This window comes from Staurois parvus, unplaced genomic scaffold (assembly GCF_062004578.1).
Source record: "Staurois parvus isolate SC_StPar_1 unplaced genomic scaffold, SC_StPar_1.0 ptg001108l, whole genome shotgun sequence".
Taxonomy (NCBI): Eukaryota; Metazoa; Chordata; class Amphibia; order Anura; family Ranidae; genus Staurois; species Staurois parvus.
In genome coordinates, this window is record NW_028318904.1 from 381,494 (window position 1) to 406,610 (window position 25,117).

At 50.2% G+C, this 25,117-nt stretch overlaps 1 protein-coding gene across 1 annotated transcript in view; it reads left to right on the plus strand.

Moving 5' to 3' along the window:
- The first annotated feature begins 420 nt into the window (after window positions 1-420).
- LOC149440235 (dual specificity testis-specific protein kinase 1-like) overlaps window positions 421-25,117 on the plus strand; it is an 82,721-nt gene continuing 58,024 nt past the window's right edge. Inside the window, exon 1 of the mRNA XM_089658869.1 lies at window positions 421-1,777. Coding sequence (XP_089514995.1) covers window positions 1,595-1,777 — 183 coding nt within the window. The 5' untranslated portion in view covers window positions 421-1,594. The remainder of the gene's footprint in view (window positions 1,778-25,117) is intronic.

Consider the following 25,117-nt stretch of genomic DNA (forward strand, 5'->3'; position numbering starts at 1 on the left):
TCTCCAGTAGATCACACATCGCTATCTGTACATTCTCCTGAAAAGTTCCCTCCAATGAGCACACCATTCCTCCGTCACGTGACCCGCCCTGAGAGTCCCTCCGTACAGTAGAGGTGATAGAAGGGGCGGAGTTGCAGTTCCGTACAGTAGGTGTGAAGGGAGAGGCGTGGCCCTCATATGTTGCTCTGTATGGACGGGGCGTGGTTTGGTGTCAGTGCCCTGTGAAGGATTGAATCTTGCAGGGTGTACGGGGGGGGAGTTCGCGCTCTGTATTCTGCACATGCGCAGTCTGGCTGACAGTGAGTAGGCGGTGTAGAAGTCTCCTCCTCCTGTCCCTCCCCAGGCTCCTCCCCTAGTCTCGGCCTCGGTCGGGGTGTCGGAGGCCGTAGCTGTCAGTCCGGAGAGATCGGAGGGGAGAGATCGGAGGGGAGAGAAGGTGGTAGGATCCGTGTAGAGGGAGGAGGAGCTCGGTTCTCGGTGGAGGGGCCCTCTCATTGTCCCCATAGTTCAGGTGTAGGTGGGGGGTATATCTAGTCATTGGCCAGTATAGGGGCCCCTGGGGGTCCATATTGGGTGTAGAGGACAGTTAGGGCCCCCATTGGATTTTAGGGGTTCTCAGGGATTCAGTATAGGGGGAGGGGGTCGGTTAGGGCCTATATTTGGGGTCTCTGGAGGTCCATTTTGGGTGCAGAGGGCAGCTGTGGTCAGGTTTACGTATTGGGGTCCCTTGGAAGGTCAGTATTGGGTGTTGGGGTCCATATTAGGTGTTAGGAGCCCTCAGAAGGTCCATATTAATTGTTTGGGGTCCTTGGAAAGTCTTTATTGGGTGTTGGGGGGCCGTCAGAGATCCATATTTGATATTGAGGGGTCCTCAAAGATTCATATTGGATGTTGGGGGGGTCCTCAGAGATCTATATTGAGTGTTGGGGTCCCTTGGACAATCAGTATTGGGTGTTGGGGTCCTTGGAAGGTCCACATTAGGTATTAGAAGCCCTCAGAAGGTCTGTATTGGGTGTTTGGGGCCCTTGGATGGTCCATATTAAGTGTCTGGGGTCCTTGGAAAGTCTTTATTGGGTGTTGGAGGGGCCCTCAGATCCATATTGGGTGTTGGTAGCCCTTGGAAGGTCCATATTAAGTGTCTGAGGTCCTTGGAAAGTCATTATTGGTTGTTGGGGGGGCCCTCAGATCCATATTTGGTGTTGGGAGCCCTTGGAAGGTCCATATTAAGTGTCTGAGGTCCTTGGAAAGTCATTATTGGTTGTTGGGGGGGCCCTCAGATCCATATTTGGTGTTGGGAGCCCTTGGAAGGTCCATATTGGGTGTAGGGAATGGTCAGGCTCCTCCTTGGGGTCAGTCGGGGTCCATATTGGCCTTACACAGGACAGACTGTGAAGTGCTAGGGGCCCCCATGTCTGGCGGGGCCTGGTCCCTCAGTCCCCTCCTTGTACATGCGGAGCAGATGTGGCGCAGTCCCTGGACGGATCCCTCCCCCGAGGAGCGTTGTAGTGGGGTGGCCCCTCCCCACATGTGAGGACCATGTGACCGTCCCGCCTGTCTCTCCTTCCTCCCTGGGGAATGTCCGCACATCTCTGATATGGAATTGGATGGAGATCCGGAGTCCGGGGCCCCCAATGGATGTACTCTGACCAGTCAGGGCTCCTGCCGCTTGCGGCCCTCTTCCTACCGGGCCCTTCGCAGCGCTGTCTCCAACCTGGCCCGCATCGACGACTTCTACTGCGAGAGGATTGGGACCGGCTTCTTCTCTGAGGTCTACAAGGTAGGACTGTGATTGGACCATGTGTGTGCAGTATTGACAGATGGCTGGGGGCCCCTAGAGACATCTAACAATATACCAGGGCCCCTGGAGCCTCCCAAGAATGCACTGGGGCCTCCCACAAATGCACCGAGGCCCCCATTTACTCCTGCAGTGCATTGGGGCTTCTGCCCTTGAAGTGGGGTCTCTGGGAACCTCTTACAATACACCTGGGCCCCATAGTCTTTGAAAGTGTATTGGGCCCCCCCCCCCAAGGGCCATTTACAATGCCCTGCGGCCCCTACAATGCAGTAGGATCCCCAGAGCTTCCTGCACTGCAGTAGGGTCCACCAGAGACCTGCACAATGCCCTGGGACCCTCAAAGCCTCCTGCAAAGCATTGCCCCCCCCCCCAAATCTCCTACAGTGCAGTGGGGTCCCCAGAGCCTCCTGCAATGCTCCTGGGCCCTACAGAGTGCAATCCTCTAGCAGTGCAATGGCGCCCCCTGGGGCCTTGCCCAATGTCCTAGGGCCCCCAGAGGTTCCTGTAAACCACTGGGGCCCCCTGGAGCCTTGCACAATACCCAGGGGACCCCAAAGCTTTCTGTAATGCAACTGGTCCCCTGGAGTCTTTCCCAATGCTCTGGGGGCCCCAGAGTGTTCTGCATCTGTGAGTGCAGTGTTTCCCCATGGTGCCTTACCCAATGCTCTGGGTCCCCAAGAGTGTCCTGCAGTGCAATGCGGCCCCGTGGTGCCTTGCCCAATGCTCTGGGTCCCCAAGAGTGTCCTGCAGTGCAATGCGGCCCCGTGGTGCCTTGCCCAATGCTCTGGGTCCCCAAGAGTGTCCTGTAGTGCAGTGCGGCCCCGTGGTGCCTTGCTGAATGCTCTGGTGCCCCATGAGTGTTGTGCAGTGCTGCCCTGTGGTGCTTTGCCTAATGTTCTGGGGCCCCACGAGTGTCCTGCAGTGCAGTCCCATGGTGCCTTGTCCAATGCTTTGGGGCCCCAAGATTGTTTTGCAATGCTGCGGTCCATTGCCGTCTATTGGAGGAAGGTGGGCGGGGTCACGGGTTGTATTGATACATTTTCTATACATTGTATCTGATGGATCCTCTGTGTATATTTCCCTGTCAGTGCAGCGGGATGACGTGTTCATTGTGGAGATCTGTCCGTCCTCAGTTTTGTACGGTTTAGCGCTGCCGGTGGGCGGGGCCACATACAGACCGCCGTTATGAAGCGCTCACATTTCGTACACACTGACTTTTTTTTTTTTTTTAATAACTTACAAAATGCTGGCTGAATGCCGGAGAAGCCAAAAGTTTGATGGGACGGCTGTGTGAGGGGCGGGGACAGTGAGGTTTGATGGGACGGCTGTGTGAGGGGCGGGGACAGTGAGGTTTGATGGGACGAGTGTGTGAGGGGCGGGGACAGTGAGGTTTGATGGGACGAGTGTGTGAGGGGCGGGGACAGTGAGGTTTGATGGGACGAGTGTGTGAGGGGCGGGGACAGTGAGGTTTGATGGGACGGCTGTGTGAGGGGCGGGGACAGTGAGGTTTGATGGGACGAGTGTGTGAGGGGCGGGGACAGTGAGGTTTGATGGGACGAGTGTGTGAGGGGCGGGGGCAGTGAGGTTTGATGGGACGAGTGTGTGAGGGGCGGGGACAGTGAGGTTTGATGGGACGAGTGTGTGAGGGGCGGGGACAGTGAGGTTTGATGGGACGAGTGTGTGAGGGGCGGGGACAGTGAGGTTTGATGGGACGAGTGTGTGAGGGGCGGGGACAGTGAGGTTTGATGGGACGAGTGTGTGAGGGGCGGGGACAGTGAGGTTTGATGGGACGAGTGTGTGAGGGGCGGGGACAGTGAGGTTTGATGGGACGAGTGTGTGAGGGGCGGGGACAGTGAGGTTTGATGGGATGAGTGTGTGAGGGGCGGGGACAGTGAGGTTTGATGGGACGGCTGTGTGAGGGGCGGGGACAGTGTGATGGTGATCTGCACTCCTCATCCTTGTCATGAGATGTGATCTCCCCGCCAACTACAACTCTCATCATCATTCACAGGATCCCGTACATCCACACAGCGCCCCGCGTCCATTTATCAAACCCGCCTGTGACATGGGGTCACTACCTGGGAGGGGGTCACCACCTCAGAGAGGTTAAATGTACTATGGGATCATGGGAAAGAATCACCTGTACTCTGGGGGGCGGGGTCACCAGCTGGAAGAGGATCACCAGTACTATGGGGTCCCCAGCTGGAAGAGGATCACCAGTACTATGGGGGTCCCCAGCTGGAAGAGGATCACCGGTACTATGGGGTCCCCAGCTGGAAGAGGATCACCGGTACTATGGGGTCCCCAGCTGAAAGAGGATCACCGGTACTATGGGGTCCCCAGCTGGAAGAGGATCACCAGTACTATGGGGGTCCCCAGCTGGAAGAGGATCACCAGTACTATGGGGGTCCCCAGCTGGAAGAGGATCACCAGTACTATGGGGGTCCCCAGCTGGAAGAGGATCACCAGTACTATGGGGTCCCCAGCTGGAAGAGGATCACCGGTACTATGGGGTCCCCAGCTGGAAGAGGATCACCGGTACTATGGGGTCCCCAGCTGGAAGAGGATCACCGGTACTATGGGGGTCCCCAGCTGGAAGAGGATCACCAGTACTATGGGGTCACCACCTGGTAGCTTATTACCTGTACTAGAGTGGGTACCTGTATTACTGAAGTCACTGCCTGGTAGGGGGTCACTTATACTACTGGGGTTCACAGCCTGGTTGGGGGTCACCTGTACTACTGGGGGTCACAATTTAAGGGACAGCTGTACTACTGGAGTCACCTGTACTGCCAGAATACAGTACTGCTTTGGAGGATTACCTGTACCACAGGCATCAACCCCTGATAGGGGGTCAATTGTCCTTTTTGGGGCCATTCACTGGTATGGGGTCACCGCCTGGTATGGGGTCACCTGTACTATGGGGTCACCGCCTGGTATGGGGTCACCTGTACTAGGGGGTCACCGCCTGGTATGAGTATGAGGTCACCTCTACTATGGGGTCACCTCTACTATGGGGTCACCGCCTGGTATGAGGTCACCTTTACTATGGGGTCACCGCCTGGTATGAGGTCACCTGTACTATGGGGTCACCGCCTGGTATGAGGTCACTTGTACTATGGGGTCACCTGTACTATGGGGTCACCGCCTGGTATGGGGTCACCGCCTGGTATGGGGTCACCTGTACTATGGGGTCACCTGTACTATGGGGTCACCTGTACTATGGGGTCACCGCCTGGTATGGGGTCACCGCCTGGTATGGGGTCACCGCCTGGTATGGGGTCACCGCCTGGTATGAGGTCACCTGTACTATGGGGTCACCGCTTGGTATGAGGTCACCTGTACTATGGGGTCACCGCCTGGTATGAGGTCACCTGTACTATGGGGTCACCGCCTGGTATGAGGTCACCTGTACTATGGGGTCACCTGTACCACAGGGTTTACAACCTGAAAAGAGGTCACCTGTACCAAAAGGGTCACCACCTGGGAGGGGTCATCACACACCGTCCTATAAAGCCGGACTGTAAACTGTCATCTCATTTTACTAGACTCTCCGACAACCAACACACACCCTGCAATCACCTCTGAGTCCTCTTCTCATTTACATTTATGGTCGGGTTGTCACCCAACTGAACCTTCATTACTATGGAATGAGGTCATCTCGTGTACAGCTACACATACGTTCCACATTGTTCACAAAATCCGCATCCCGGATCCGTCCACATCCCTGATCCCTCCACATCCCTGATCCCTCCACATCCGTCCACTTCCCGGATCCCTCCACATCACCCAACTGAACCTTTATTACTATGCAATGAGGTCATCTCGTGTACAGCTACACATACAGTACGTTCCACATTGTTCACAAGATCCGCATCCCGGATCCCTCCGCATCCCGGATCCCTCCGCATCCCGGATCCCTCCGCATCCCGGATCCCTCCGCATCCCGGATCCCTCCGCATCCCGGATCCCTCCGCATCCCGGATCCCTCCGCATCCCGGATCCCTCCACATCCCGGATCTGACATTGATAAGAAGATCCCTCCATACACTGAAGGGTGGTACTTCATCTCCTCCCCATCTGTGCTCATTGATTTGCTTGGTGACAGGTTCTCTTCACCTCCATGGAGGAGGTTGGCGCCTGTGTGGTGGTACGATACCCATGGTGGGTGGGGTGACTGGTGTCATGTGATGTGGAGTGCGCGCTCTGCAGATCAGTGCTGGAAATAACGGTTCCTCTAATCTGATAATCTTATTAAAGCTTGTGAGCGAGTCTCATGATGGCTGCAGAGCTTCCTGTAAGTGACGGGGGGGTGGTAATATTCGTCTTTATCAGCTGATATTTGCACCCCCACAGACCGGGATCTGGACGTTCTCCTACTTCTCTCGGTTTATTCTCCTTTTAGAACCTGAGGCAGAACTCTTCCTTTTAACTCTTTCTCCAGCTGACCTCTCAGTGCCCATCCTTGCAATCCGTATCTTCTGCTGAGGCGTCTCTACGATCGTTCTGCGGTGGGGTGGGATCTCGGATTACGGCAATCTGTGCTAACACACCAACTTAGACCGGCACCCCAGTGTGCAGGACATTAGGTGATGACAGATCTGCAGCCACTAGAGGGCGATGGCAACTCTCTGGTGATTGGGAGGGCCAGGGCGAGGCTCTGGTGGTCGGGAGGGCCAGGGCAAGTACAGACAATCTGTAGGAATGGTGCATGCTCATGACAGTCCTAAGCCACCTAGAGGAGTATGGAGCATTCATAAGAATGATGCATACTCATGGCGGCCTCAGCCAACCAGAGGAATACAGACCTTCCACAGGAATGGTGCATACTTATGGCGGTCCCAGCCAACCAGAGCAGTATGGACTGTCCATAGGAATGGTGCATGCTCATGGAGGTCTTTAGCCATTTAGGGGTGTACAGACTCTGTAAAAACGGTGCATACTCATAGTGGTCTTCAGCTATCTGGAGGAGTATGGACCTTCCATAGGAATGGGGCATACTCATGGTGGACCCAGCCATCCAAGCCATCCAGAGTATGGACCTTCCACAGGAATGGGGCATACTCATGGTGGCCCCTAGCCATCCAGAGGAGTATGGACCTTTCATAGGAATGCTGGACCCCAGCCATCCAGAGGAGTATGGACCTTCCAATGGATTGGTGGACCCCAGCCATCCAGAGGAGTATGGACCTTCCAAAGGAATGGTGCATGCTCATGGTGGCCCCCAGCCATCCAGAGGAGTATGGACCTTCCATAGGAATGCTGCATACTCATGGTGGACCCCAGCTAATCAGAGGAATATGGACCATTTAACAGGCTCAAGGCAGTCTATAGGAATGGTGCATAGGCATGGTGGCCTCATACAACCAAATAAGTACCGACCTTTGATATGAACAGCACATACTTATGGCAGCCCCAGCCAACCAGAGGAATATGGACCTTCCAACGGAATGTGCCCACTAGGCTCAGAGCAGTCTATAGGAATGGGGGATACTCATGGTGCCCCCTGTTATCCAGAGGAGTATGGACCTTCCATAGGAATGGTGCACACTCATGGTGGCCCCTAGCCATCCAGAGAAGTATGGACCCTCCAATGGAGTGTGCCCACTAGGCTCAGGGCAGTCTATAGGAATGGTGCACACTCATGGGGGCTCCCAGCCATCCAGAGAAATATGGATCCTCCAACGGAATGTGCCCACTAGGATCAGAGCAGTCTATAGGAATGGGGTATACTCATGGTGGCCTCCAGCCATCCAGAGGAATATGGACCCTCCAACGGAATGTGCCCACTGGGCTCAGGGCAGTCTATGGGAATGGGGCATACTCATGGTGCCCCTCCCGTTATCCAGAGGAGTATGGACCTTCCATAGGAATGGTGCACAATAGGCAATGATTTTCTCCTTCTAAAGGTTGTATGTCATCTGCCATGGCAAGCATTTATGGCTGGCTGCCCTTCAGGATGGATGGGTTTAGTGGACAATCTTACTGAATGTGGAGTTGTCCTTTAATTATTTTTTTTTCAGCAGCTTTCTGCTGTTCCAGCTGGAAAATCTCGGGAAGATCAGGCAGGCCATTGATCAACACTGCAGGGTATGCGTACCAAGCTCTTCCGGTGATGGACAATGCTGGAGGACGGTGCGCACACACCTGCCCAGTGTCTGTGATGGACAATGCCAGAGGACGGTGCGCACACGCCTGCCCAGTGTCTGTGATGGACAATGCCGGAGGACGGTGCGCACACGCCTGCTCAGTGTCTGCTGTGTGTGAGGCTCTCTGTATAAGACGTGTCTGTGCTTCGTCCGGTCAGTGAGATCCCGCTGTGCGTCCCGTAATCCGGCCTCGCTGACTCTGACAGCTGCCGCGCACAATCACCCCTTGCCAAGGCCTGGAGCCGGAGTCTGCAGCTGGATCGACCTCCTTCAGCACAGTCCTACGATGCAGGTTCCACATTGCCGATGACGGGGGAAGTCCCACTTGTTGGTTGTAATGGCCCAGAATTGAACGTCGTCTGGAGGGAACCGAGAGGAGGAACATTCCCGGAGGCTGTTGTGTAGTAGGAAGCTGAACACACACGACCAGTGCCGCTCTGTAATTCACATGTCGATAAATGTATTCTATAAATTCGAGCAGTGTGAGTCGCTGAATGTAACCTGGTATCAGCCTCTGTACAGCAGAGCCCAGACTGGGAAAGGGAGAAGCAGCACAAGGAGCCAGTTTTATGTGTTGACAAAAAGCATGCTGATAGGAGGGGAGAGCAGAGTCACAAATAGATGAGCCTATCGCTGTATAGTCAGTCTAGGTGACCTGGGCTTGCAGGAATCGGGTGAATGATGTTAGCTGTCTGAGGACCTTTAGTGGCTCAGGGCAGGCTACCCTTCAGGATGGGTTTCATGGACAAAAATGAAGCAGGGGGTAAATCTCTCGCGTGAAGATGAATGTTGCAGCCAATCTGGTTTTATTATTTTAGACTTTTTTTTTTTTTATGTTGATATTTGTGGTTGGAGTTCTGCTTAAGGTGGAAAAAAAGGAAACCTTTCAAATGCTGAAAGTGGAACTCCAGCCGAAATATTTTCCATTAGGTCTGGATGGAGTAGAGAAGAGTTGGGACCTCTGTTGGATATTTGGTACTATCTTTGACCTCGGTGGGGATTTTGTCCTTCACTTCCTGTCCTGGTGACACCATTTCCCCTCTGTGGATTATATTCCCCACATACAACTGGAAAGGGCTCCTTGGTGTCACCAGTGGGGACACAGACTGATAAAAACCTGCCAGAATTTCCAGTCTTTTCCCATTTAAAGCCCACCGGTTCCCGCTGCTGTGAATGTAACTACAGGTAGGCCGGGAACTTCCTGAGCGCGCGGCAGGGGAGTTGGGGGGTCCATGCGAGTCATTGGAAAGTCATACGAAGCTCGATAAACACGGTGCCAGGTGGATTGGTACAATGCGCTCCATCTCACCTAGCTAATAGAGGGGCCCATGGTTGGCTCAGAAAGCTCAATACACATGGACATGTGTTCTGGGTAAATCGGTACAACGTCTTACGTTGTGTTGGAGGGGTCAGTGGTTAGGTGAGGAAGCTCAATGAACATGAACATGTGTGGCAGACAGGTTGGTTCAGTGTATACCATCTCACCAGCTGTTGGAGGGGCCCATGGTTGGCTCAGAAAGCTTGATACACATGGACATGTATGCTGGGTGAATCAGTACAATGCACTCCATCTCACATAGCTAATAGAGGGGCCCATGGTTGGGTCAGAAAGATCGATACACATGGACACGTGCTGGGTGAATCCGTACAATGCGCTCCATCTCACCAGCTGTTAGAGGGGCCCATGGTTGGATCAGAAAGCTTGATACACATGGACACGTGCTGGGTGAATCCGTACAATGTGCACCATCCTACCTTGCGTTTGAGGGATTAATGGGTGAAGTTCAATAACTAAGGACTTGTGTTCTGGGTGAATCCATACAATGTACTCCGTCTCGCCTTGCTGTTGGGGAAGATTCTGTTTTTCTGTTTGAGACAGAAAGCTCAATAAACATGGACATGTGTGCCAGACAGGTTGGTACAATGTACTCCATCTCACCAGCTGTTGGTGGGGCCCATGGTTGGGTCAGAAAGCTTGGTAAAATGTGCACCATCCTACCTTGCGTTTTGAGGGATTAATGGGTGAAGAAGTTCAATAACTAAGGACTTGTGTGCTGGGTGAATCCGTACAATGTACTCCATCTCACCAGCTGTTGGTGGGGCCTGTGGTTGCGTCATAAAGCTTGACACACAACGACACGTGTGCCGGGAGCATTGGTACAATGTGCAACGTCTTCTCCAGCTGTTGGAAGACCCGTGGTTGGTGCCAGGTGGATTGGTACAATGCACTCCATCTCACCTACCTGATAGAGGGACCCATGGTTGGCTCAGAAAGCTCGATACACATGGACACATGCTGGGTGAATCTGTACAACGTACACCGTCCTACCTTGCGTTTGAGGGATTAATGGGTGAAGAAGTTCAGTAAATAAGGACTTGTGTTCTGGGTGAATCAGTACAATGTACGCCGTCTCGCCTTGCTGTCAGGGAAGATTCCAGTTTTCTGTTTGGGACAGAAAGCTCAATAAACATGGAGATGTGTGCCAGGTGGATTGGTACAATGCACTCCATCTCACCTAGCTAATAGAGGGGCCCATGGTTGGGTCAGAAAGCTCGATACACATGGACATGTGTGCTGGGTGAATCCGTACAATGTGCACCATCCTACCTTGTGTTGGAGGGGTCAATGGTTAGGTGAGGAAGCTCAATGAACATGTGTGGCAGACAGGTTGGTTCAATGTATACCATCTCACCAGCTGTTGGAGTGGCCCATGGTTGGCTCAGTAAGCTCGATACACATGAACATGTGTGCTGGGTGATTCCGTACAACGTACTCTCTCGCCTTGCTGTCGGGGAAGATTCTGTTTGGGACAGAAAGCTCAATAAACATGGACGTGTGCCAGACAGATTGGTCCAATGTGTACCATCTCACCAGCTGTTGGTGGGGCCTGTGGTTGTGTTATAAAGCTCGATACACAATGACACGTGTGCCGGGAGCATTGGTACAATGTGCAACATCTTATCCAGCTGTTGGAAGACCCGTGGTTGGTGCCAGGTGGATTGGTACAATGCACTCCCATCTCACCTAGCTAATAGAGGGGCCCATGGTTGGGTCAGAAAGCTTAATACACATGAACATGTGTGCTGGGTGAATCGGTACAATGTACACCATCTTACCTTGTGTTGGAGGGGTCAATGGTTGGGTGAGGAAGCTCAATGAACATGTGTGGCAGACAGGTTGGCTCAATGTATAGCATCTCATCAGCTGTTGGAGGGGCCCATGGTTGGGTCAGAAAGCTCGACACACATGGACATGTATGGTGGGTGAATCAGTACAATGCGCTCCATCTCACCTACCTGATAGAGGGACCCATGGTTGGCTCAGAAAGCTTGATACACATGGACACGTGCTGGGTGAATCTGTACAACGTACACCGTCCTACCTTGTGTTTGAGGGATTAATGGGTGAAGAAGTTCAATAACTAAGGACTTGTGTTCTGGGTGAATCAGTACAATGTACGCTGTCTCGCCTTGCTGTCGGGGAAGATTCCAGTTTTCTGTTTTGGACAGAAAGCTCAATAACGTGGACATGTGTGCTGGGTGAATCGGTACAATGTATTCCACCTCACCTAGCTAATAGAGGGGCCCATGGTTGGGTCAGAAAGCTCGATACACATGGACATGTGTGCTGGGTGAATCGGTACAATGTACACCGTCTTACCTTGTGTTGGAGGGGTCAATGGTTAGGTGAGGAAGCTCAATGAACGTGTGGCAGACAGGTTGGTTCAGTGTATACCATCTCACCAGCTGTTGGAGGGGCCCATGGTTGGCTCAGAAAGCTTGATACACATGGACATGTATGCTGGGTGAATCAGTACAATGCGCTCCATCTCACCTAGCTAATAGAGGGGCCCATGTTTGGGTCAGAAAGCTCAATAAACGTGGACACGTGCTGGGTGAATCCGTACAATGTGCACCATCCTACCTTTGTGTTTTGAGAGATTAATGGGTGAAGTTCAATAAACAAGGACATGTGTGCCAGACAGGTTGGTACAATGTGCACCATCTCACCTTGCGTTGGAGGGGTCAATGGTTGGGTGAGGAAGCTCAATGAATATGTGTGGCAGACAGGTTGGTACAATGTGCACCATCTCACCAGCTGTTGGTGGGGCCTGTGGTTGCGTCAGAAAGCTCGATACTCAATGACATGTGTCCCGGGATGGATCCGTTATAAAAAAAAAAAAGTCCAGGAAGTGACGAAACGCGTCGGGACACGTGACTTCTGACGCACCCGCGCAGAACCGGAAGTGCTGTCGTGGCCATCTTGGAATTTGGAACATGCGTTTTTTCCTCATAATAGGACTACACTTGAGTTGTTTCTTATGCTGGAAGCTGATTTCTTCTGTTTTCAATGTAAGCTACTTAATAAATGTTGTTGTACTTTGTTACCGATCATCTTTAATCTCCGATTTTACTTTACGAGGATCATGGAAGAGTGGCAACAGGACTATTAGGAAGCCTGGAGAGTGCCATCATCCATTGTTTGGGGAGAGCCGGTTATTACTGGCTTAGGGTAATTATCCATTGTTGCACCAGCTGGAGTGAAACCCTTTATTTTTACAATCCATTTTTTTTTAGAAGTGTTCATTCTATGAGAGCGGGCTTAAGGAGGAACCACCACAGGAGTGGTATGGAGTTTCACTTTTTGACCTAATTATTTGGTTTGTCAATCATCATTTGCACTGTGTGGAGCGGATCATTTTGTATTGTTTGAAGTTGGAGTGTTCATAGTCACACGGGCATCTTTATGGAGATATATGTTTGGATATTTATTGTATTTATATATTGATTTAAGGTTTTTTCTTTTTTTTTTTTTTTTTTTTTCTCTTTCACGTGTGAGTTGAGTGCACATGATATGCAGTTTGCATGATACACGATTTGTTGCACTTAGTTGATTTATTTAAAAGGTCATACGCTAGCATAAGTTTTTATTTTTTACGGTACACAAAGAATTTGGAAACGTTACGTTGGGTTAATAAACAGTGACACCATTTGATTTGGCAGCGGAAAAGACAATGTACTATAGGCAATGTTGGGACATTTATTGTTTGGGACATTTATTATTTATTTTTTTATTATTTTATTATTTTTTGTATTTTTATTTAGTTTTTATTTAGCAATATATGTTCAGATTGGAATAGATCTATTCACAGAGAAGAGTTTTTAGTTATTGTTTACGTTGACTTTCAAGGGTGAAAGTTTTTTTACTTTTCTTTCAGGGTGTAGGAGTTATTGTTAGAGTTGGGAGTGTGCAGAGATATTGATTATTAATGGGTCAGAAAGCTTGATCTACAATGACGTGTGCCGTGCTGATTGGTACAAGGTACACCATCTCACCTAGCTGTTGGTGGAGTTCATGGTTGGATCAGAAAGTGCGATGCTCAATGACGTGGGCTCATTGGTACCATCTTATGAGCTGTTGGTGGGGCCCATGGTTGGGTCAGGAAGCTTGATCCCTAATGACTTGTGCCGGGCTGATTGGTACAACGTACACCATCTCACCTAGCTGTTGTTGAGGCTCATGGTTGGGTCAGAAAACGCGATGCTCAATGACGTGGGCTGGGCTCATTGGTACCATCTTACGAGCTGTTGGTGGGGCTCATGGTTGGGTCAGGAAGCTTGATACACAATGACGTGTGCCGGGCTGATTGGTACAAGGTACACCATCTCACCTAGCTGTTGTTGAGGCTCATGGTTGGGTCAGAAAACACGATGCTCAATGACGTGGGCTGGGCTCATTGGTACCATCTTACGAGCTGTTGGTGGGGCCCATGATTGGGTCAGGAAGCTTGATACACAATGACGTGTGCCGGGCTGATTGGTACAAGGTGCACCATCTTACCTAGCTGTTCAGGGGACCAATGGTTGGTGAGGAAGCCTAATAAGTATGGACGTGTGTACTGGGTGATTCGGTACAATGTACTTTGTGTTGCCTTGCAGTTGGGGAAGATCCATGGTTAGGACAGCTTGATAAACATATGTACTAGGCGAATTGGTACAATGTACACCATCTCACCAGCTGTTGGTGGGGCCCATAACTGGGTCAGAAAGCTTGATACACAATGACGTGTGCCGGGCTGATTGGTACAAGGTATACCATCTTACCTAGCTGTTCAGGGGACCAATGGTTGGTGAGGAAGCCTAATAAATATGGACGTGTACTGGGTATCTTGCCTTGCAGTTAGGGAAGATCCATGGTTAGGACAGCTCGATAAACATGAACATGTGTACCAGTCAGGTGGGTACAATATATACCACCTTACGAGCTGTTGGTGGGGCCCATGATTGGGTCAGAAAGCGCGATGCTCAATGACATGTGGGCTGTGCTGATTGGTACCATCTTACGAGCGGTTGGTGGGGCCAATGATTGGGTCAGAAAGCTTGTTACACAATGATTTGTGCCGGGCTGATTGGTACAAGGTATACCATCTTACCTAGCTGTTCAGGGAACCAATGGTTGGTGAGGAAGCCTAATAAATATGGATGTGTGTACTGGGTGAATTGGTACAACGTACACCATCTCACCTAGCTGTTGGTGGGGCTCATGGTTTGGTCAGAAAGCGCGATGCTCAATGATGTGTGCTGGGCTCATTGGTACCATCTTATGAGCTGTTGGTGGGGCCCATGACTGGGTCAGAAAGCTTGATACACAATGACATGTGCCGGGCTGATTGGTACAAGGTACATCCTCTTACCTAGCTGTTCAGGGTACCAATGGTTGGTGAGGAATCCTAATAAATATGGACATGTACTGGGTGAATTTGTACAACGTACGCTATCTCGCCTTGCAGTTGGGGAAGATCCATGGTTAGGACAGCTCAATAAACATGAACATGTGTGCCAGACAGGTGGGTACAATATATACCACCTTACGAGCTGTTGGTGGGGCCCATGACTGGGTCAGGAAGCTTGATACACAATGACGTGTGCCGGGCTGATTGGTACAAGGTACACCATCTTACCTAGCTGTTTAGGGGACCAATGGTTGGTGAGGAAGCCTAATAAGTATGGACGTGTGTACTGGGTGATTCGGTACAATGTACTTTGTGTCGCCTTGCAGTTGGGGAAGATCCATGGTTAGGACAGCTCGATAAACATTAACATGTGTACCAGAGAGGTTGGTGCAATGTATACCATCTCACCAGCTGTTGGAGGGGCCCATGTTTGGGTCAGAAAGCTTGATAAACGTGGACACGTGTGCTGGTGGGATTGGCAATTTATACCATCTCACGTAGCTGTCGGTGGGACCAATGGATGGGTGAAGAGGCTTAATAAACATAGACGTGTACTTGGTGAATCGGTACAACGTTCACTATCTTACTAGCTGTCGGTGGGGCCTGTGGTTGGGTCAGAAGGCTCGATACACAGAGGTTTGTGCTGGGCGCATCTGTACATTGTGCAACATCTTATCTAACTTTTGGTGGAACCTCTGGCTGGGTCAGAAAGGCCAGTAAGCATGGAAATGAGTGCCGGACAGTTTGGTACAATGCATGCCATCCCACCTAGCTGTTGGTGGGGCCCATGGTTGGGTCAAAAAGCTCGATGAACATATGTGCCAGGCGGATTGGTGCAATGTACCATGTCTCTCCTACAGTAGCTATTGGGTCAGAAATACCTGTTAGATGCCCCCTTTTGAAGGTTGATTTTGACCCATCCTAAAAGCCCAGGTTCACACCGGCCAGTGATTGTGCTGTTTGTAGTCATCTGACTGTCCAGTGATTGCTCTATGTATAGTCGCCTGAGCGTCCAGCGGCTGCACCGCGTGGAGTCGCCTGAGCGTCCGGCGGCTGCACCGCGTGGAGTCGCCTGAGCGTCCGGCGGCTGCACCGCGTGGAGTCGCCTGGGCGTCCGGCGGCTGCACCGCGTGGAGTCGCCTGGGCGTCCGGCGGCTGCACCGCGTGGAGTCGCCTGGGCGTCCGGCGGCTGCACCGCGTGGAGTCGCCTGGGCGTCCGGCGGCTGCACCGCGTGGAGTCGCCTGGGCGTCCGGCGGCTGCACCGCGTGGAGTCGCCTGGGCGTCCGGCGGCTGCACCGCGTGGAGTCGCCTGGGCGTCCGGCGGCTGCACCGCGTGGAGTCGCCTGGGCGTCCGGCGGCTGCACCGCGTGGAGTCGCCTGGGCGTCCGGCGGCTGCACCGCGTGGAGTCGCCTGGGCGTCCGGCGGCTGCACCGCGTGGAGTCGCCTGGGCGTGCAACGACTGCAACACGTGTTGTCGCCTGGGCGTCCAATTATTGCGGTTCGTAGTCATTGGAAAGTCTGGGACTCGAGTGCTGGTACTTGAACAGACCCAGTCAGGACTTTCAATGTGTATAATTCTATGACAATGTAGGGAAGACTGATAAATTGTGGCTGAGAGTAGCGAGCAGCAGATGTCAGTGTGTGTGGTCGCTGCTCCTCGTCCCGGCTGTGATCTCCCTGGTTATAGTCTCTCTTCAGCTGACAGTTGGAGGAACTGAAAGTTTTTATTGCAGCAGCTGACAGCCGCAGAAGACTTTCAGGTCCTGGAGGGGGAAGAATCTGACGTATCCATGGAGGGCGTTCAGAAGAATCAACTTGGCCTTCTGTTTCTGAGCATTGTCATGCTGGAAAGGCCGAGTGTGTCCCGTGCGCAGCTTCATGCCTGATGAATACAACTTTCCCCACTAATTCCTGATAATGAGCTGCATTCATCTATTCATTGGAAGTTTGACTAAATCCCCTGTGCTAGTGTAGCTCACACCTCCCAACAGCAGAGGTCCACCTCCATTCTTCATGCTGGGAGTGATGGACTTCATAGGACTCCTCTCCAGTCATACTGTTTATGGTTGCAACCAGTTTTCAGTTTTGGTCTCATTACGCCAAATGATTTATTTTTATCAGAAGTTTTGAGGTTTCTCCAGGTCTCTTTCTGGTTGTCTAGTTGGACCTCGATGTTTGAGATACTCCCAAAGCCACAAGGAGCCTACAAGACCTGGAGAAGTCCCAAATGATTTTTTTTATCAGAAGATTTGAGGTTTCTCCAGGTCTCTTTCTGGTTGTCTAGTTGGACCTTGATGTTTGAGATACTCCCAAAGCCACAAGGAGCCTACAAGACCTGGAGAAGTCCCAAATGATTTTTTTTATCAGAAGATTTGAGGTTTCTCCAGGTCTCTTTCTGGTTGTCTATTTGGACCTCGATGTTTGAGATACTCCCAAAGCCACAAGGAGCCTACAAGACCTGGAGAAGTCCCAAATGATTTTTTTATCAGAAGATTTGAGGTTTCTCCAGGTCTCTTTTTTGGTTGTCTAGTTGGACCTCGATGTTTGTTTGAGGTACTCCCAAAGCCACAAGGAGCCTACAAGACCTGGAGAAGTCCCAAATGATTTTGAGATCTGGAGATTCTGACGGCCAATCCAGAACCATAAACACTGTAGAGCTGTTTTGAATTTTTATGTTTTTGGATCATTGTTGTGTTGGAAAGTCCAAGTGAGTCCCATGTGTATCTCCATTGATGAAGAGAGCCAATATTTCACCAGTGCTTTCTGATAAAATCTGCAGTCCTCTCGCTGACCGTTTTTAAGTAAATTCCTTTTGTTTTGTAGCTTGCACGCCCCCAACAGCAGACATCCACCTCCATGCTTCACAGTAGGAATCATATGCTCCTCCTCATGGACCTCGGTGACTCCGCTCCACATAGTGTTTTTACTGTGATCGCAAAATTCAGTTTTGGTCTCATCACTCTGACGTTTTTGAGGCTTCTCCAGGTCCTGTAGACTCTTTTTGGCTGCCTAGTAGAAGATCGATGTTAGACATTTCCCCAATGTGGCTCAGCGATGTTGAGGTCAGGAGATCCCAATGGGCCATTCCAGAACCCCAGCCCCCGTAGAGTTGACTTTTTTGGTTAAGCACACGCTGGGGGTCCTACGCATGAAACCGTCGATTGCGATACCCATGTCACATATCGCCGCGCACGCCAGAATGAGAGCGATAATTCTAGCACCAGACCTCCTCCGTATCGCTAAACTGGTGACCTATAAGGAGCTTAGAAAGTATCGACCTATAGAAAATATAGGGGACTGAAGTTCATCACCATTTCATGAGTGCGCGCAAATTTAAGGTTGGACAAGTTGGATATCGATTTACTTGCTGCAACCTCGTCTTTTATATATACCAAAAAAAATAAGATAACTTATTGCATTTTTTTGTGCCCTAAAATTAACTTTTACTGAAATTTTGCAGTAATATCCTGCGACATAAAAAATTGGAACTACCACCATTCTCTGGGGTCTCTGCTTTCAGACACGCCCCTTTCCTGAGGAGCAGCCAATCGGTGTTCATTACATTGCAAGGTCTCTATCCTCCCTGCTAGTCCCCGTGTGACCACAAATGTATTCTATGTGATTGGAGGTGGGCCACCAAGAAGTGCCAACCACCTAAAACCACATTCTTTAGATTGGTGACCACCTACACAACTCCATACAGACCTCCGGAGATCCTCCTCCATGCTTCACGGTAGGGATGGTGTACTTCCCTTCATAGGCCTCATTAGCGCCCCTCCAAACATTGCGTTTATCGTTGTGAGCATAATGTTGTACCAACTCTTCCAGAAGTACTGTATGGAAACCTAGAACCGTAAGTGTATTCCATCTAACTGGAGGTGTCAAGTGCCTTAGATTAACTCCATACTGACCTCCAGAGATCCTCCTCCATGCTTCACAGTAAGGATGGTGTGTTTCTACTCATGGGCCCTGGGATTCCTCTAAAAACACATGTATGGTTGTGTGCTTCCCTTCATAGGCCTCATTGACACCCCTGGAGACCATACTGACCTCCAGAGATCCTCCTCCATGCTTCACGGTAGGGATGGTGTACTTCCCTTCATAGTCCTTATTGACGCCCCTGGAGGCCATACTGACCTCCAGAGATTCTCCTCCATGCTTCACGGTAGGGATGGTGTACTTCGCTTCATAGTCCTTATTGATGCCCCTGGAGGCCATACTGACCTCCAGAGACCCTCGTCCGTGCTTCACGGTAGGGATGGTGTACTTCCCTTCATAGGCCTCATTGATGCCCCTGGAGTCCATACTGATCTCCAGAGATTCTCCTGCATGCTTCACGGTAGGGATGGTGTACTTCCCTTCATAGGCCTCATTGACTCCCCTCCAAACATTGCATTTATCGTTGTGACCATAATATTGTACCAACTGTTCCAGAAGTAATGTATAGAAACCTAGAACCGTAAGTGTATTCCATCTGACTGGAGGTGTCAAAAAGTGCCTTAGATTAGCTCCATACTGTCCTCCAGACATCCTCCTCCATGCTTCACGGTAGGGATGGTGTGCTTCTATTCATAGGCCCTGGGACTCCTCTAAAAACACATGTATGGCTGAGCACTTCCCTTCATAGGCCTCAATGATGCCCCTGGAGTCCATACTGATCTCCAGAGATTCTCCTCCATGCTTCACAGTAGGGATGGTGCACTTCCCTTCATAGGCCTCATTAATGCCCCTGGAGTCCATACTGATCTCCAGGGATTCTCCTCCATGCTTCACAGTAGGGATGGTGCACTTCCCTTCATAGGCCTCATTGATGCCCCTGGAGTCTATACTGATCTCCAGAGATTTTCCTCCATGCTTCACAGTAGGGATGGTGCACTTCCCTTCATACGCCTCGTTTTCTCCTCTCCAAACTTAGCGTTTCATTGTTGTAACCATAAAGTTCAGCTTTGGTCTCCTCACTCCAAAAGAGTTGGTTCCCCCTGGTTTTGGGCTCCTCTCGAGGATCGTTTGTGGTATTGCTGCAGCGCAAATGTCTAACATTGTGCAAAAAACTACCCGGGGTGTGGGAATGTATGACCGCAGATGTGTTCCGTGTGATCGAAGGTGCCAAGGAGTGCCAACCACCTGCATGGATGGATTAGAACGATGGATGGTACAACCTGACTGTGAGGTCTTCCAGTTGATGGGCGTCCATGGTGGGGTGGTGGATCTTCCTGGTAGACCCGACTGACCATCCTTTGGGTAACGTTGTTGGCTTGTAGGGTGGATGGTGGTCTTTGGTAGAATGTCTCTGTTACTAAATAACAGGCAGGAGAACTGAGAGGAGCCATTGTGTTGGGTGATGATCCGTACAATGCCGGCCTGGTGTGTCCCCGGCGGGCGGCTCGCTGTCACCGTCTGCTCTTACGTAATTGGCTGTGAATGTGATCTGGCTGTGAGCACAATTTCCCCCCCCCCCAGGTTTGTGTTGACGGCGGTGGGGTGTTCCCGGGTGTCACATGTCTCTCGCTGACAGGCTGAGGTCATCTGTGAATAATGTTCGGGATTCCGGGCTCTCCGCCAGACGGATGCACAGGGAACCCCCCCTCCCCTCCCCCACTGAAAGGACAACATGTTCTGTCACCAGACTCCAGTCTCTGCCAATCCCAGTATATGGAGGGATGGGGATATACCGCACACTGCTACTGGGATATACCGCACACTGTACTGTGTATATATAGAGGGACGGGGATATACCGCACACTGCTACTGGGATATACCGCACACTGTACTGTGTATATATAGAGGGATGGGGGATATACCGCACACTGCTACTGGGATATACCGCACACTGTACTGTGTGTATATATAGAGGGATGGGGATATACCGCACACTGTACTGTGTGTATATAGAGGGATGGGGATATACCGCACACTGTACTGTGTATATATAGAGGGATGGGGGATATACCGCACACTGTACTGTGTATATATAGAGGGATGGGAATATACCGCACACTGTACTGTGTGTATATATAGAGGGATGGGGATATACCGCACACTGTACTGTGTATATATAGAGGGATGGGGGATATACCGCACACTGCTACTGGGATATACCGCACACTGTACTGTGTATATATAGAGGGATGGGGATATACCGCACACTGTACTGTGTATATATAGAGGGATGGAGGATATACCGCACACTGTTGCTGGGATATACCGCACACTGTACTGTGTGTATATATAGAGGGATGGGGATATACCGCACACTGCTACTGGGATATACCGCACACTGTACTGTGTATATATAGAGGGATGGGGATATACCGCACACTGTACTGTATATATAGAGGGATGGGGATATACCGCACACTGTACTGTGTATATATAGAGGGATGGGGATATACCGCACACTGTACTGTGTGTATATATAGAGGGATGGGGATATACCGCACACTGTACTGTGTATATATAGAGGGATGGGGATATACCGCACACTGCTACTGGGATATACCGCACACTGTACTGTGTATATATAGAGGGATGGGGGATATACCGCACACTGTACTGTGTATATATAGAGGGATGGGGATATACCGCACACTGCTACTGGGATATACCGTACACTGTACTGTGTATATATAGAGGGATGGGGATATACCGCACACTGCTACTGGGATATACCGCACACTGTACTGTGTATATATAGAGGGATGGGGATATACCGCACACTGCTACTGGGATATACCGCACACTGTACTGTGTATATATAGAGGGATGGGGGATATACCGCACACTGTACTGTGTATATATAGAGGGACGGGGATATACCGCACACTGTACTGTGTATATATAGAGGGATGGGGATATACCGCACACTGCTACTGGGATATACCGCACACTGTACTGTGTATATATAGAGGGATGGGGATATACCGCACACTGCTACTGGGATATACCGCACACTGTACTGTGTGTATATATGGAGGGATGGGGATATACCGCACACTGTACTGTGTATATATAGAGGGATGGGGATATACCGCACACTGTTGCTGGGATATACCGCACACTGTACTGTGTATATATGGAGGGATGGGGGATATACCGCACACTGTACTGTGTGTATATATGGAGGGATGGGGGATATACCGCACACTGTTGCTGGGATATACCGCACACTGTACTGTGTATATATAGAGGGATGGAGGATATACCGCACACTGTACTGTGTATATATAATGATGACTGATCTGCATGTTCATGAGGGAAATAAGGATTTGATCCCCTTCACAAAACATGACTTAGTACTTGGTGGCCAATCCCTTGTTGGCCATCACAGAGGTCAGACGTTTCCTGGAGTTGGCCCCCAGGTTCGCACACATCTCAGGAGGGATTTTGGCCCACTCCTCTTGGCAGATCCTCTCCAAGTCATTAAGGTTTGGTTGCTGACGTTTGGCAACTCGAACTTTCAGCTCCCTCCACAGATTGTCAATCGGATGAAGGTGTGGAGACTGGCTAGGCCACTCCAGGACCTTAATGTGCTTCTTCTTGAGCCGCTCCTTTGTTGCCTTGGCCGTGTGTTTTGGGTCAATGTCATGCTGGAACACCCATCCACCACCCATTTTCAATGCCCTGGCTGAGGGAAGAAGGTTCTCACCCAAGATTTGATGGCACATTGCCCCGTCCATCGTCCCTTTGATGCGGTACAGTTGTCCTGTCCCCTTAGCAGAAAAACTCCCCCAAAGCACAATGTTTCCACCACCATGTTTCACAGTTGGGATGGTGTTCTTGGGGTCATAGGCAGCATTCCTCCTCCTCCAAACACGGCGAGTTGAGTTGATGCCAAAGAGCTGGATTTTGGTCTCATGTGACCACAACACTTCCCACCAGTCCTCCTCGGCATCATTCAGATGTTCAGTGCAGACTTCAGACGGGCTGGACATGGGCTTTCTTGAGCAGAGGGACCGTGCGGGCACTGCAGGATTTCAGTCCTTGTCGGCGTAGTGTGTTACCAATTGTTTTCTTGGTGACTGTGGTCCCAGCTGCCTGGAGATCATTGACAAGATCCTCACGTGTAGTTCTGGGATGATCCCTCACTGTTCTCATGATCATTGACACTCCACGAGGTGAGATCTTGCATGGTGCACCAGACCTAGGGAGACTGACACTTGTTTTGTGTTTCTTCCATTTGTGAATGATTGCACCGACTGTTGTCACCTTCTCACCAAGCTGCTTGGCCATAGTTTGGTAGCCCAGTCCAGCCTTGTGTCGGTCTACCATCTTGTCCCTGACATCCTTGGACAGCTCTTTGGTCTTTGCCATGGTGGAGAGTTTGGAATCTGATGGTTTGATTGCTCCTGTGGACAGGTGTATTTTATACAGGTAACACAATGAGATTAGCAGCACTCCCTTTAAGAGACTGCTTCTAATCTCAGCTTGTTACCTGTATGAGAGACACCTGGGAGCCAGAAATCCTGCTGAATGATAGGGGATCAAATCCTTCTTTCCCTCATGAACATGCAGATCAGTCATCATTTGTTAGACGCATTTCTGCTGAATTTGTTGTTGTATTCTGTCTCTCAGTGTTACACCGAACATTCCATTGTTAGACCGATCATTTCTGTGTGAGGGGCGAACATTCCATTGTTAGACCGATCATTTCTGTGTGAGGGGCGAACATTCCATTGTTAGACCGATCATTTCTGTGTGAGGGGCGAACATTCCATTGTTAGACCGATCATTTCTGTGTGAGGGGGAACATTCCATTGTTAGACCGATCATTTCTGTGTGAGGGGCGAACATTCCATTGTTAGACCGATCGTTTCTGTGTGAGGGGCGAACATTCCATTGTTAGACCGATCATTTCTGTGTGAGGGGCGAACATTCCATTGTTAGACCGATCATTTCTGTGTGAGGGGCGAACATTCCATTGTTAGACCGATCATTTCTGTGTGAGGGCGAACATTCCATTGTTAGACCGATCATTTCTGTGTGAGGGGCGAACATTCAACATCAGCAGGGGAGCAAATACACATTTCCTTCACTGTGTGTGTGTGTGTATATATATATATGTGTGTATGTGTTTAGTGTGTGGGAGGTGCATTGTAGTGCTGTGGATATATTCCTGGGAGTGCTGACACTGGAGCAGACAGATTTTGTATCTCTCAGGCACTGTGAAAGTGATGCTGAATGCGCCAAGTCCATCTCCCTGTCTAGAAGAAGGACCTGAATGTGGCATTCACGGCGCCATCTGTACAATGCATGACAGCTGCCTCCTCTCGCTGTGCGTCCTCATTAGCTCCGCCTCCAGAAGACAGGAACTGGCGGTCTTTACTTGGTTTTGGATTTGGCGCATCCATTGGCACACAATGTCAGAGTGGTGTATTGTAGAACTGTACTGTGTGGGGGAGGTGTACTGTAGTGATCCTCATATAGAGTGTGGAGGAGGTGTACTCTAACACTGTGTAAATATAGACTATGGGAGGTGTACTTGTAGTGCTGAGTGTGTATATATGATGTATAGTGCATGGGAGGTGTTCTATAGGTTTATGTGTACTCTGATGGAGGTATTCTGTAGTGCTGTTTAGTATATAGTGTGCATTGGGTGTACTTTAGTGTTGTTTGTACTATATATAGTTTGTGGAAGGTGTTCTGTAGTGCTCTGCATATATGGTGTGCAGGAGGTGTACTGTAGAGCTGTGTGCAGGAGGTGTGCATGCTGTGCTGTGTGTATGTTTGTGTGTATATATATATATATATATATATATATATATTTAGCAGGAGGTGTACATGTGTTACTTTGTATAGTGTGTTGGGGTTGTACTTGAACTGCTGTGTATGTATAATGTTAGGGAGGTGTTCTGTAGTTCTGTGTGTGTGTATGTGTGTATATATATATACACAGTCAGGTCCATAAATATTGGGACATGGACACAATTCTAACATTTTTGGCTCTATACACCACCACAATGGATTTGAAATGAAACGAAGAAGATGTGCTTTACCTGCAGACTGTCAGCTTTAATTTGAGGGTATTTACATCCAAATCAGGTGAACGGTGTAGGAATTACAAGAGTTTGCATATGTGCCTCCCACTTCTTAAGGGACCAAAAGTAATGGGACAATTGGCTTCTCAGCTGTTCCATGGCCAGGTGTGTGTTATTCCCTCATTATCCCAATTACAATGAGCAGATAAAAGGTCCAGAGTTCATTTCAAGTGTGCGATTTGCATTTGGAATCTGTTGCTGTCAACTCTCAAGATGAGATCCAAAGAGCTATCACTATCAGTGAAGCCATCATTAGGCTGAAAAAACAAAACAAACCCATCAGAGAGATAGCAAAAACATTAGGCGTGGCCAAAACAACTGTTTGGAACATTCCTAAAAAGAAGGAACGCACCGGTGAGCTCAGCAACACCAAAAGACCCGGAAGACCACGGAAAACAACTGT